Source organism: Schistocerca americana, chromosome 5 (genome assembly GCF_021461395.2).
Source record: "Schistocerca americana isolate TAMUIC-IGC-003095 chromosome 5, iqSchAmer2.1, whole genome shotgun sequence".
NCBI classification, from domain to species: Eukaryota; Metazoa; Arthropoda; class Insecta; order Orthoptera; family Acrididae; genus Schistocerca; species Schistocerca americana.
Window position 1 is genome coordinate 36,385,463 of NC_060123.1, and position 12,040 is coordinate 36,397,502.

Genomic DNA, 12,040 nt, shown 5'->3' on the forward strand with positions numbered 1-12,040 from the left:
AACTGTGCCAAGGTCCAGCAATAAACATGGCGCACACGTCCGCCCGCCAGCCACTGTGCCACAGACCGAACAACTCACGGCACGGCCTGCTGCGTACTCACTCACATGCTATTCAAATGTTATTCTCCGAACAATGGCTCATTAGTCTCTCCCCGAGGTCCTTGACTATTCCGTTGCACAAGAAATATGCATAATGCAGAAGACTTTGCTTAAGCGACCTAGCATTCCGAGAAATGTTCAGCTGACTCCATTCGAAGACGTGGAAATACTAGGAAGTCGCGCCCTAAACACTTCGGAATAATGTCGCCATAAGTGCAAATCTAGAGACTAAAGCCGATACTCGTAACAAAACACCAGTGCACTCGTTATAATAATACCCAAGCCTACAGTTTAAACTTGTACTCGCCGTACATATATTTTTTTAGCTCAGCGAAATACTGAGTTGAAAGGTGAACTTCGGTTTCTGTGCCATATTTAATTAACGACATGTTTATGGGTTACGTGATGGTTCAAATGGCTCTGAGCACTATGGGACTTAACATCTGAGGTGATCAGTCCCGTAGAACTTTGAACTACTTAAACCAAAATAACCTAAGGACAGCACACACGTCCATGCCCACGGCAGGGCTGAAGCGCATAGAACCGCTCCCTCACCACGGACGGCTGGTTACGTGATGAATATTACTGCAGATTTAAGTATTTCACTGGGAGTTGTCATCTTTTGATGAACTCACTGCTGAGAAATCTGTTATATAGAAATCTTAATCACAAAGCAACTCCGCAACAGCTCAAAAAAAGAACTAGTCGCTTCGTGAAGTTTACCTACGCACATCCAAGGCAAAATAAGAGTGAAATGAGAGTAAAAAATATTACATAGGTACATGCACGTACATGTGTGCTCAGACGTAAGCGTAAATACACACACGCGTACACAAGCAGACAGGCATAAACAAACGCACGTGGGCGAGTGAAAAATCCATTACGAGCTCGTCAGCACATTGCTACAGAACCACGAGCTTGCGTGTGAGGCAGCAACAAGAAAATCTTCTTCCTCAGGGAGGCTCGCGAAATAAATTTACGAACACATACGCTGACCTGTAGAGGAAGTTACGTGAACGAGACATTCCGATTGTACTTTGTGCCGTTACGAAACAAAAGTAGAATTTTGTAGTAAATTTTTCGTATCGGACAGAGAATGCAAAAAGCTTCACTGAATCGGTAACTGCATGACGACAGTCAGTGTGCTGACAAATATTCAGTTCAAATGGTTCAAATGGCTCTGAGCACTATGGGACTCAACATCTCAGGTCATCAGTCCCCTAGGACTTAGAACTACTTAAACCTAACTAACCTACAGTCATCACACACATCCATGCCCGAGGCAGGATTCGAACCTGCGACCGTAGCGAAATATTGTCACAGGTACCTTCCACAAAATGAAAGTGAAAATCAGCGATGAATGCAATTACAAATAAGACATGTGCCCCCTGCAACAGTTATTGGTAGTAACTGTGAGAGAAAATCCTGGGGAGAGGACGGCACAGTTCTGGTAATGAATGACAGCTATGTTGGGAGTTCCTTACTTCCGAAATAAAGTCGGTACTTACAGACGGTTGAATAACGATAGGATCACTGTCTTACAACAGTAGTGTCTCCCAAAGCGTGCATGTTCGTAATGAATGTGTCTCTTACTGTAACGCTGAAGCTTTTCATCAGGCTGTGCATGCTTTCAACAGTCGCGAGTTTACTCAACAGGAGTCACTGCAAGCCGGCCGGTGTGGCCGAGCAGTTCTAGGCGCTTTAGTCTGGAACCGCGCGACCTCTACGGTCGCAGGTTAGAATCCTGCCTCGAGCATGGATGTGTGTGATGTCTTTAGGTTAGTTAGGTTTAATTAGTTCTGAGTTCTAGGCGACAGATGACCACAGATGTTAAATCACATAGTGCTCAGAGCCATTTGAACCATTTTTTTTGAGTTACTGCACGTGTGGGAGAGACAATGGATTCAGTCCAAGAGCGAATGACTAGGCACCGTTCTAGCGACTTGTTTGTTGACCGAAGGCGATGCTAGTGCTCGTGAGGTGAATGCCGTACTCACAGTCAGATGGATAAACGCCTTCCGAAAGGGCGGCGTCGAGTGAAGTTTCTTCCGAAGGACGTGCTGCAACTTCCGTAAATACTCACGGGCTCAGACAGGACGACACTGCACACTTGATCGGTTGGTCACCTGGCAGGAGAGAGACGACGCACGTCTAGCAGCGGGGGAGCCGCCGTCACAAAGCACGCGGGAACACAGAACAACACCGGCCGCACACAGAATACACTTGTTGCACACAGCTAGGTGGGACGGTGCTTCCCGGAGGCGACGGACACTACCTGTCGATCTGGTCGGAGCTGGCCCAGGGGCGCGCGGGGGCGGAGGAGCGGCAGCAGGAGGGCGCAGAGTCGGGCGGCGACGTCTTCTGGGCGGCGGGGGCGGAGCTGCCCCGGAGGCCGCGGCACTGCTGTAGCCAGCCGAGCGATCGCGCGCGCTTCATGTCGCACCGCGGGACGGAGCAGGCGGGAACGCTCCGGTGAGCCGGCTCGCCGCTCGGCGCAGACTGAGCTGGCTGGCTGCTGGAGAGGCTGGAGCGGCGGCTGCTGCTGGAGTGGCGCGCCGGCTGGACGGCTGGCAGGTGCCGCAGGCGGGGCAGAGTCGCGGCCGCAGCTTTCTCCGGCACCGGGCTTCACTCTGCGCCTGCATCGCTGCCGCCTCTTCCAGGCCGAGAGGCGGGCCAAAGATACGCACACAGTTCCAGAATGAACCTGTCAGTCTGCAGCGGAGTGTGCGTTGTTTTGAAACATCCCCGGCCGCGGTGGCCGACGAGCATGGAGACATAATAATACTAGAATGAAATTATCACTCTACAGCTGAGTGTGCGCTGATATGAAACTTCCTGGCAGATTAAAACTGTGTGCCGCACCGAGACTCGAACTTGGGACCTTTGCCTTCCGCGGGTAAGTGCTCTGCCATCTGAGCTACCCAAGCACGACTCACAGCCCGTCCTCACAGCTTTACTTCTGCCAGTACCTCGTCTCCTACCTTCCAAACTTTACAGAAGCTCGCCTGGGAACCTTACAGAACTAGCACTCCTGGTTAGAGCACTTGCCCGCGAAATGCAAAGGTCCCGAGCTCGAGTCTCGGTCCGGCACACAGTTTTAATCTGCCAGAAAGTTTCATATCAGCGCACACTCCGCTGTAGAGTGAAAATTTCATTCTAGAAACATCCCCCAGGCTGTGACTAAGCCATGTCTCCGCATTTCCTTTCTTTCAGGAGTACTAGTTCTGCAAGGTTCGCAGGAGAGCTTCTGTAAAGTTTGGAAGGTAGGAGACGAGGTACTGGCAGAAGTAAAGCTGTGAGGACGGGCCGTGAGTCGTGCTTGGGTAGCTCAGATGGCAGAGCACTTACCCGCGGAAGGCAAAGGTCCCGAGTTCGAGTCTCGGTCCGGTACACAGTTTTAATCTGCCAGGAAGTTTCATATCAGCACGGCAAAAACAATCCGATCGAGGTAGTCTCACAGTTTTTCGATTTGGTTTTAACCTGTGTAGTTTGGTGGGCAAGGGAGTGCGGTAAACCCATTCTGGTGCTATTCGAACCACCATAGACCCACAGGATGAGCTTTGTGGCAAGTCGCATTGTCCTGCTGGTATATGGGATCGTGCTTTGCATTTAGGTGTAGACACGCTCTCTAATAATACATGGTGAAAAGTATTTAAACCGACAAACTCTGGGAGGTTGTAGGGGACATCAAAACAAATATTTTTCTCCTAATGTCATTTTCTCCTATGAGGAGTATTTAAACCGGTAGAGAAAGATTTCTCTGGCGGCAAATTACCAGAGGGGGCATATCTGGGGATCGAGCAGGCCACCTCTGCCATTGCACTTTTCTGGGAACCGTCGGTCCAGGAATCGACGCACACGTCGACTGAAATGCGCCGGCGTCCCGTCATGTTGGAACCACATGCGTTGTCTTGTAGGGGGAGTGACGTCTTCCAGCAATTCTGGCAATGCTTTGGCGAGAAAATTGTAATAGTGGCTGCCATTTAATGGCCAAGGTAGCAGATACGGCCCAATTAAACACTCCCCAACAACACCGACCCACACATTAACGAAGAACCGCACTTGATGAGCGCTAGTAACTGTGGCATGTGCGTTACCCTCACTCCGAACATGCGAATTGAGCATGTTGAAGACTCCATCACGCCAGAACGTTGCTTCATCGGTAAACAACACAGAGGATGGAAATGTAGGATGCATTTCACACTGTTCCAGGTACTGTGCTCTGGGTGAATAATCAACTGGTTCCAGGTTGTGGACACTCAGTAAGTGAAATGGACGTAACAATTGCTCTCGAATGACTGTTCTTACATTCGTCTGATTCGTCCCCATGTTACGTGCAATTGCACGAGTGCTGATTGAAGGATCCCGCTTCACATCCTGCGAGACAGCTTCCTCGAATTGCAGCTTTTTTACGGTGCGACGGCGTAGCTGTCCAGGTAATCTGCAAAATGACCCGGTCTCACGCAGGCGTTGGTACACAGCAGCAAAGGTCGTATGATGCGGGATACGGCGATTAGGATATTGTTGTTGATGAACCCGCTGTACAGGTGGTCCGTTGTGGTGCGCTACGTAGTACACACCAACCATATCAGTGTACTCGCTCCAGGTGTATCGCTCCATTAGTAAACAGAGACGATGCACTACTACACTGGTGGACGGCAGTTGCCTACAACTGAAGAGCGTAATCTGCCTTCAAACAATTGAAGATCGTAATACGGCCTCTAACAACTGAAGAGAGTAATACGGCCTCCACCGGTTTAAATAATACTCATAGGAAAAAATGACATCAGGGAAAAATATTCGTTTTGATGTCCGCTACAACCTCCCAGAGTTTGTCGGTTTAATTACTTTTCACCCTGTAGATGCCTACTTGTGTTGATCCACTGCACCTTCCAGAATGTCGACGTCACCCAGTGAATGCCACGAAAACATTCGCCTTCCGACGATTTTTGTAGGACGTTTGATTTAAAACGTTACACGCCAACAGTCGTCTGTCCGATGGAACGTAAAACATGGTCCATCTGGAAAGGCTACCCGTCACCACTCTGCGGATGTCCAGCTGCGATATTGGCCTCCACACTCCGTGACGAACACCTGTCTGCGTGGGTGCATCCATCAGCCACCAGCTGCTGAGGCCCTAAAGCAGCAACTTTCGCTGAACGGTCGTCGAGCAGACTCTGCTGGTAGCCCCTTTGTTCATTTGGGCGGTCAGTTGCTCAACAGTTACACACATCTTCGCAGCCGTCGTTCACCCCTACCTATCATCTATAGCCCGTGGTGTACCACAATTGCCTAGGGGCCGGTTCTGCTTCTGATAACGCCATTTTGCCACGCATGATATACTTTAACCACTACAGCGTGCAGACGTTCGCCCACGGTAGCTGAGTGGTCAGCGCGAAAGACTGACAATCCTAAGGACCCAGGTTCGATTCCCGGCTGGGTCGGAGTTTTTCTCCGCTCAGGACCTGGTGTTGTCCTGATCATCATCATTTCATCCACATTGACGCGCAAGTCGCCGAAGTGGCGTCAAATGAAAAGACTTGCACCTGGCGAACTGTCTACCCGACGGGAGGCCCTAATCAAATGTTCAAATGTTTGTGAAATCTTATGGGACTTAACTGCTAAGGTCATCAGTCCCTAAGCTTACACACTACTCAACCTAAATTATCCGAAAGACAAGCACACACACCCATGCCCGAGGGAGGACTCGAATCTCCGCCGGGACCAGCCGCACAGTCCATGACGGCAGCGCCCTAGACCGCTCGGCTAATCCTGCGCGGCAGGCCCTAATCACACGACATTTACATTTAGCATGCAGACAGTTTGCATACTTAGCCGTTTAAGAAATCTTTGCACTTTTGGCCGGAAAGCCAGTAATCATGCTCTTTTGGACGTCAGATAGATCGCTCCGTTTCCACACATTACGACAATGACTGCACTGTTTACTCGCGTCCTCCCTCCCCCCCCCCCACCCCCCCCACCCATAACCCCTCCCAGACATGCTTTATGTTCCCTCCACTGCGAGTGCTGCACCTGTCATTTGCAAGTCGTTATTGCACGTTGACAAGAAACATAGGCGGTGGTAAAACTAACGTGACTGGACCGTGCATTGAGCAAATGTAGCTGGTCTGTGAAAGAACTGACTTATAAACACTTGCTCGACCAATTCCTGAAAATTGCTTCTGCCTTACCTGGTAGGAGTAATAGAAGAGATAGAGAAGATCCAATGATGAGCATCGCGTTTCGTCACGGAGTCCTTCAGTCGCGGCGAGGGTGTTACAGAGACGCTCAACAAATTCCTTTGGCAGATACACAAATTCTAAACATGTGTAACTATATAACACAAATACAGAAATGACAGTAAAATGTTTTTATTAATCCATATATAAAACATAAATAGTTTGGGCAAGAAGAGAATAGAAGCTTTCGAAATGTGGTGCTACAGAAGAATGCTGAAGATTAGATGGGCAGATCACGTAACTAATGAGGAGGTATTGAATAGGACTCAGTAGAAGAGGAGTTTGTGGCACAACTTGACTAGAAGAAGGGATCGGTTGGTAGGACATGTTCTGCGGCATCAAGGGATCACCAATTTAGTATTGGGGGGCAGCGTGGACGGTAAAAATCGTAGAGGGAGATCAAGAGATGAATACACTAAGCAGATTCAGAAGGCTGTAGGTTGCAGTAGGTACTGGGAGATGAAGAAGCTTGCAGAGGATAGAGTAGCATGGAGAGCTGCTTCAAACCAGTCTCAGGACTGAAGACCACAACAACATGCAAAACATATTTTACCTTTAAAAGTCGTGCCATGCCGAACGGCAAGGTTGTTTTCCCCACTTCCAGAGAGCCACTTTGAGCGAAGTATACGCAATAGTTTCGGTAAATACGTTGACGTCGCAAGCTCAAAATGTGGAAACTAAAGGGGTCAGTAAGTATATAAAGGAAGATGTAAATGTAATGGTCTTGGGGGGACTAGAATGCGGTTGTAGGATAAGAAAGGATTGCTGGAGATTGTGGGCTTGGTACTTGGAATGAGAGAGAACAAAGATTAATTGAGTTCTGCAATGAATTTCATTTAGTAACAGCGATTACTCTGTTCAAGAATCACAAGAAGAGGAGATATTCTTGCAAAATGCCGGGAGACGCGTAAAGATTCCAGTTACATTACATCATGGTCAGACAGAGATTCCGAAATCAGATACTGGATTGCACGGCGTGCCCATGAGCAGATGTAGACTCAGATCATAATTTAGCAGTCATGAGAAGTAAGCTGAAGTTTAAGAGACTAATCAGGAAGAATCAGTGCGCAAATAAGCGGGATACGGAAGTACTAAGGATGAGATACGCTTTAAGTTCTCTGAAGCTGTAGATACTGCGATAAAGAATAGACCAGCAGGCAGTTCCGTTGAAGAAGAATGTACGTCTCTAAAAAGGGCAATCACAGAAACTGGAAAGAAAAACATAGCTACCAAGAAGGTAAATGTGAAGAAACCATGGGTAACAGAAGACGTACTTCAGCTGATTGATGAAACAAAGAAGTACAAAAATTTTCGGGGAAATTCAGGAATGCAAAAATATAAGTCGATGAGGAATTAAATAAATAGGAAGGCCAAGTAAGCTAAGACGAAATAAACAAAGGTGGTAACATTAAGAGTGCAATAAGAATGCCACTGTTAAATGCAGAGGCGATAGAAGATACGAGGAACGAGTACACTAAAGGCTTGTACGAGGGGGAAGATATGTCTGATGTGATAGAAGAAGAAACGGGAATCGATACAGAAGAGACAGGAGATCCAGCATTAGAATCAGAATTTGAAGGACCTTTGGAAGACTTAAAAATCAATTAAGGAAGAATGGATAGATAACGTTCCATCTGAATTTCTAAAATCATTTTGGGAAGTGGCAACAAATCGATTATTTATATTTATGTAACTATGAGAGTGGCGATATACCATTTGAATTTGGAAAATATCATTCACGCAGTTGCGAAGACTGCAAGAGCTGACAAGTGAGAAAATTATCGCATAATTAGCTTCACAGCGCCTGTATCCAAGTTGCTGACAGGAATGTTTGTAGCCTGCTGTAGTTTCTTGTGGTAGCTGTCTGGTGATGGTAATAGTAGCAGACCAATGTGCAGTTGTGTTATGATCCCATACTAGTCTAAAAGCTGTTTTGCAACCTTATGTTTAGAAAAACTGAATGATTTATTCAAGGGAAATAGCTTCACAAATTGAGGAAGTCAACAATGCGTTGGCGTACACTTAACCATTATGCAACAGGCATTGACTGACAGTTCTTGGATGTCCTCCTGAAGGATAAATGCCCAAATTGTGTCCAATTGACGAATTGGATCTTGAGAGTTGCTAATCGTGGGGGGTCTGAACTTAGGAGATAGCCGGTGATCTAACTGGCCGAGGTAAAATTTAGCAAAGTACGAAGACAAGCAGTAGGAACTCTCGCAGTGTGCTGACGGGCATTGTTGTTGTGGTCTTCAGTCCTGAGACTGGTTTGATGCAGCTCTCCATGCTATTCTATCCTGTGCAAGCTTCTTCATCTCCCAGTACCTACTGCAACCTACATCCTTCTGAATCTGCTTAGTGTATTCATCTCTTGGTCTCCCTCTACGATTTTTAACCTCCACGCTGCCCTCCAATGCTAAACTGGTGATCCCTTGATGCCTCACAACATGTCCTACCAACCGATCCCTTCTTCTAGTCAAGTTGTGACACAAACTTCTCTTCTCATCAATCCTATTCAATACCTCCTCATTAGTTACGTGATCTACCCACCTTATTTTCAGCATTCTTCTGTAGCACCACATTTCGAAAGCCTCTATTCTCTTCTTGTCCTAACTAGTTATCGTCCATGTTTCACTTCCATACATGGCCACACTCCATACAAATACTTTCAGAAAAGACTTCCTGACACTTAAATCTATACTCGATGTTAACAAATTTCTCTTCTTCAGAAACGATTTCCTTGCCATTGCTAGTCTACATTTTATATCCTCTCTACTTCGACCATCATCAGTTATTTTACTCCCTAAATAGCAAAACTCCTTTACTACTTTAAGTGTCTCATTTCCTAATCTAATCCCCTCAGCATCACACGATTTAATTTGACTACATTCCATTATCCTCGCTTTGCTTTTGTTGATGTTCATCTTATATCCTACTTTCAAGGCACTATCCATTCCGTTCAACTGCTCTTCCAAGTCCTTTGCTGTCTCTGACAGAATTACAATGTCATCGGCGAACCTCAAAGTTTTTACTTCTTCTCCATGAATTTTAATACCTACTCCGAATTTTTCTTTTGTTTCCTTTACTGCTTGCTCAATATACAGATTGAATAACATCGGGCAGAGGCTACAACCCTGTGTCACTCCTTTCCCAACCACTGCTTCCCTTTCATGCCCCTCGACTCTTATAACTGCCATCTGGTTTCTGCACAAATTGTAAATAGTCTTTCGCTCCCTGTATTTTACCCCTGCCACCTTCAGAATTCGAAAGAGAGTATTCCAGTTAACATTGTCAAAAGCTTTCTCTAAGTCTACAAATGCTAGAGACGTAGGTTTGCCTTTTCTTAATCTTTCTTCTAAGATAAGTCGTAAGGTTAGTATTGCCTCACGTGTTCCAACATTTCTACGGAATCCAAACTGATCTTCCCCGAGGTCCGCTTCTACCAGTTTTTCCATTCGTCTGTAAAGAATTCGCGTTAGTATTTTGCTGCCGTGACTTATTAAACTGATAGTTCGGTAATTTTCACATCTGTCAACACCTGCTTTCTTTGGGATTGGAATTATTATATTTTTCTTGAAGTCTGAGGGTATTTCGCCTGTCTCATACATCTTGCTCACCAGATGGTAGAGTTTTGTCATGACTGGCATTATCTTACTGAAATGGAAGCCCAGGATGGCTTTCCACGAAGGGCAACAAAACGGAGAGTACAATATCGTCGACGGTGTTGCTGTGCTGCAAGGGTGCAGTGAATGAAGGCCGCCGTGAAAGAGGTCCCGCTATGAAAATACCATTATTCCTGGTTGTCGGACCGTATGGAAGGCGACAATCAGGCTGGTATCTCACCACCGTCCGGGGCGTCTCGAGACACGTCTTGGCCGGGGAGTCATTGACTGGAGCAGAATTGTCTTCAGTGATGAGTGTCGCTTCGAACTGAGCCCTAGTACCGGCGAAGACGTGACTGGAGATGCCCCGGACACTGGTGGGACACGAAACTGACTGTCGCCCGTCGTGCGTCCAAGAACCAAGAGCGATGATCTGAGGCGCCATTTTTTTTTTCACAGCAAGACCCCTTTGGTTGTGATCTGCGGCATGTTACATCACATCGATATGTCGACGGTATTCTACGCACCCTTTCGTTGCTGTTCACGGTAAGCGATTCTGGGCTTACATTTCAACAGGATAATGCCCGTCCGCACACGGCGAAAGTTTCTACTGCTTGTTTTTGTGATTGCCAAACCCTTCCTCGGCTAGCAAAGTCGCCGCATCCCTCCCCACTTGAGAATGTTTGAAGTATTATGGGCAGGGCCCTCCAATTGTAAGTAGGCTGTTTAGGTTTTCTTATTGGCAACGTTACGTAGCGCTCTGTATGAAAATCACTGGCTGTGCTGTGTGCAGTCTGTGGCTAGTTTGCATTGTTGTCTGCCATTGTAGTGTTGGGCAGCTGGATGCGAACAGCGCGTAGCGTTGCGCAGTTGGAGGTGAGCCGCCAGCAGTGGTGGATGTGGGGAGAGAGATGGCGGAGTTTTGAAATTTGTAAGACTGGATGTCATGAACTGCTATGTATATTATGAGTTTTCAACACTGTTAAGGTAAATACATTGTTTGTTCTCTATTAAAATCTTTCATTTGCTAACTATGCCCATCACTAGTTAGTGCCTTCAGTAGTTTGAATCTTTCATTTAGCTGGCAGTAGTGGCGCTCGCTGTATTGCAGTAGTTCGAGTAACGAAAATTTTTGTGAGGTAAGTGATTCGTGAAAGGTATAGGTTAATGTTAGTCAGGGCCATTCTTTTGTACGGATTATTGAAAGTCAGATTACGTTGCGCTAAAAAATATTATGTGTCAGTTTAAGCACAGTTATGTATAATTTATCAAAGGGGACGTTTCACAATTAGCTCGGATTTTGACGATCTAACGGGCCAATTGGACGGAAAAAAAGGCTCTGAGCAGTATGGGACTTAACTTCTGAGGTCATCAGTCCGCTAGGACTTAGAATTACTTAAACCTAACTAACCAAAGGACGTCACACACATCCATGCCCGAGGCAGGATTCGAACCTGTGGCCGCAGCGGTCGCGCGGTTCCAGACTGTAGCGCCTAGAACCGCTCGGTCAACCAGGCCGGCTACTGGACAGAATTCAGCGCGATATCCCTCAGAGCGACATCCGACAATACTATGAATAAACGCCAAACCGAATAAGTGGTTGCATAAAGGCCACAGGTGACCAACGCATTACTGACTTGCTCAGTTATTGGAGCTCTTTCGCGTGGATCATCCAACTGCTCTGCAAATTTAGCCATTTGTTTCCGTGTACATGTACATCACATCCACCGATTTCTGGGCCATTTCAATAACTCTTTCGTCATGCGTCGTCTTTTTGTCTTCGAATGTATCACTGCAAATAGTAGCCGGCCGAAGTAGCCGCGCGGTTCTGGCGCTGCAGTCTGGAACCGCGAGACCGCTACGGTCGCAGGTTCGAATCCTGCCTCGGGAATGGATGTGTGTGATGTCCTTAGGTTGGTTAGGTTTAACTAGTTCTAAGTTCTAGGGGACTAATGACCTCAGCAGTTGAGTCCCATAGTGCTTAGAGCCATTTGAACCATTTTTTTGCAAATAGTATCACCAGTGAAATACCAGGAAGTAAACGTCAGGAGTGACCGAAAGAGTGTAAGGTGGTTATAATTTCACACCTTACAAGCACTC

The 12,040-nt window shown here is 46.8% G+C and overlaps 1 protein-coding gene across 1 annotated transcript in view; it reads left to right on the forward strand.

Annotated features, from left to right (window-relative positions):
* The window catches only part of LOC124615618, a 96,784-nt gene that overhangs the window by 8,860 nt on the left and 75,884 nt on the right, over positions 1-12,040 (forward strand). The window contains exons 3-4 of the mRNA XM_047143624.1: positions 2,336-2,490; positions 2,598-2,767. Coding sequence (XP_046999580.1) covers positions 2,336-2,490; positions 2,598-2,767 — 325 coding nt within the window. The remainder of the gene's footprint in view (positions 1-2,335; positions 2,491-2,597; positions 2,768-12,040) is intronic.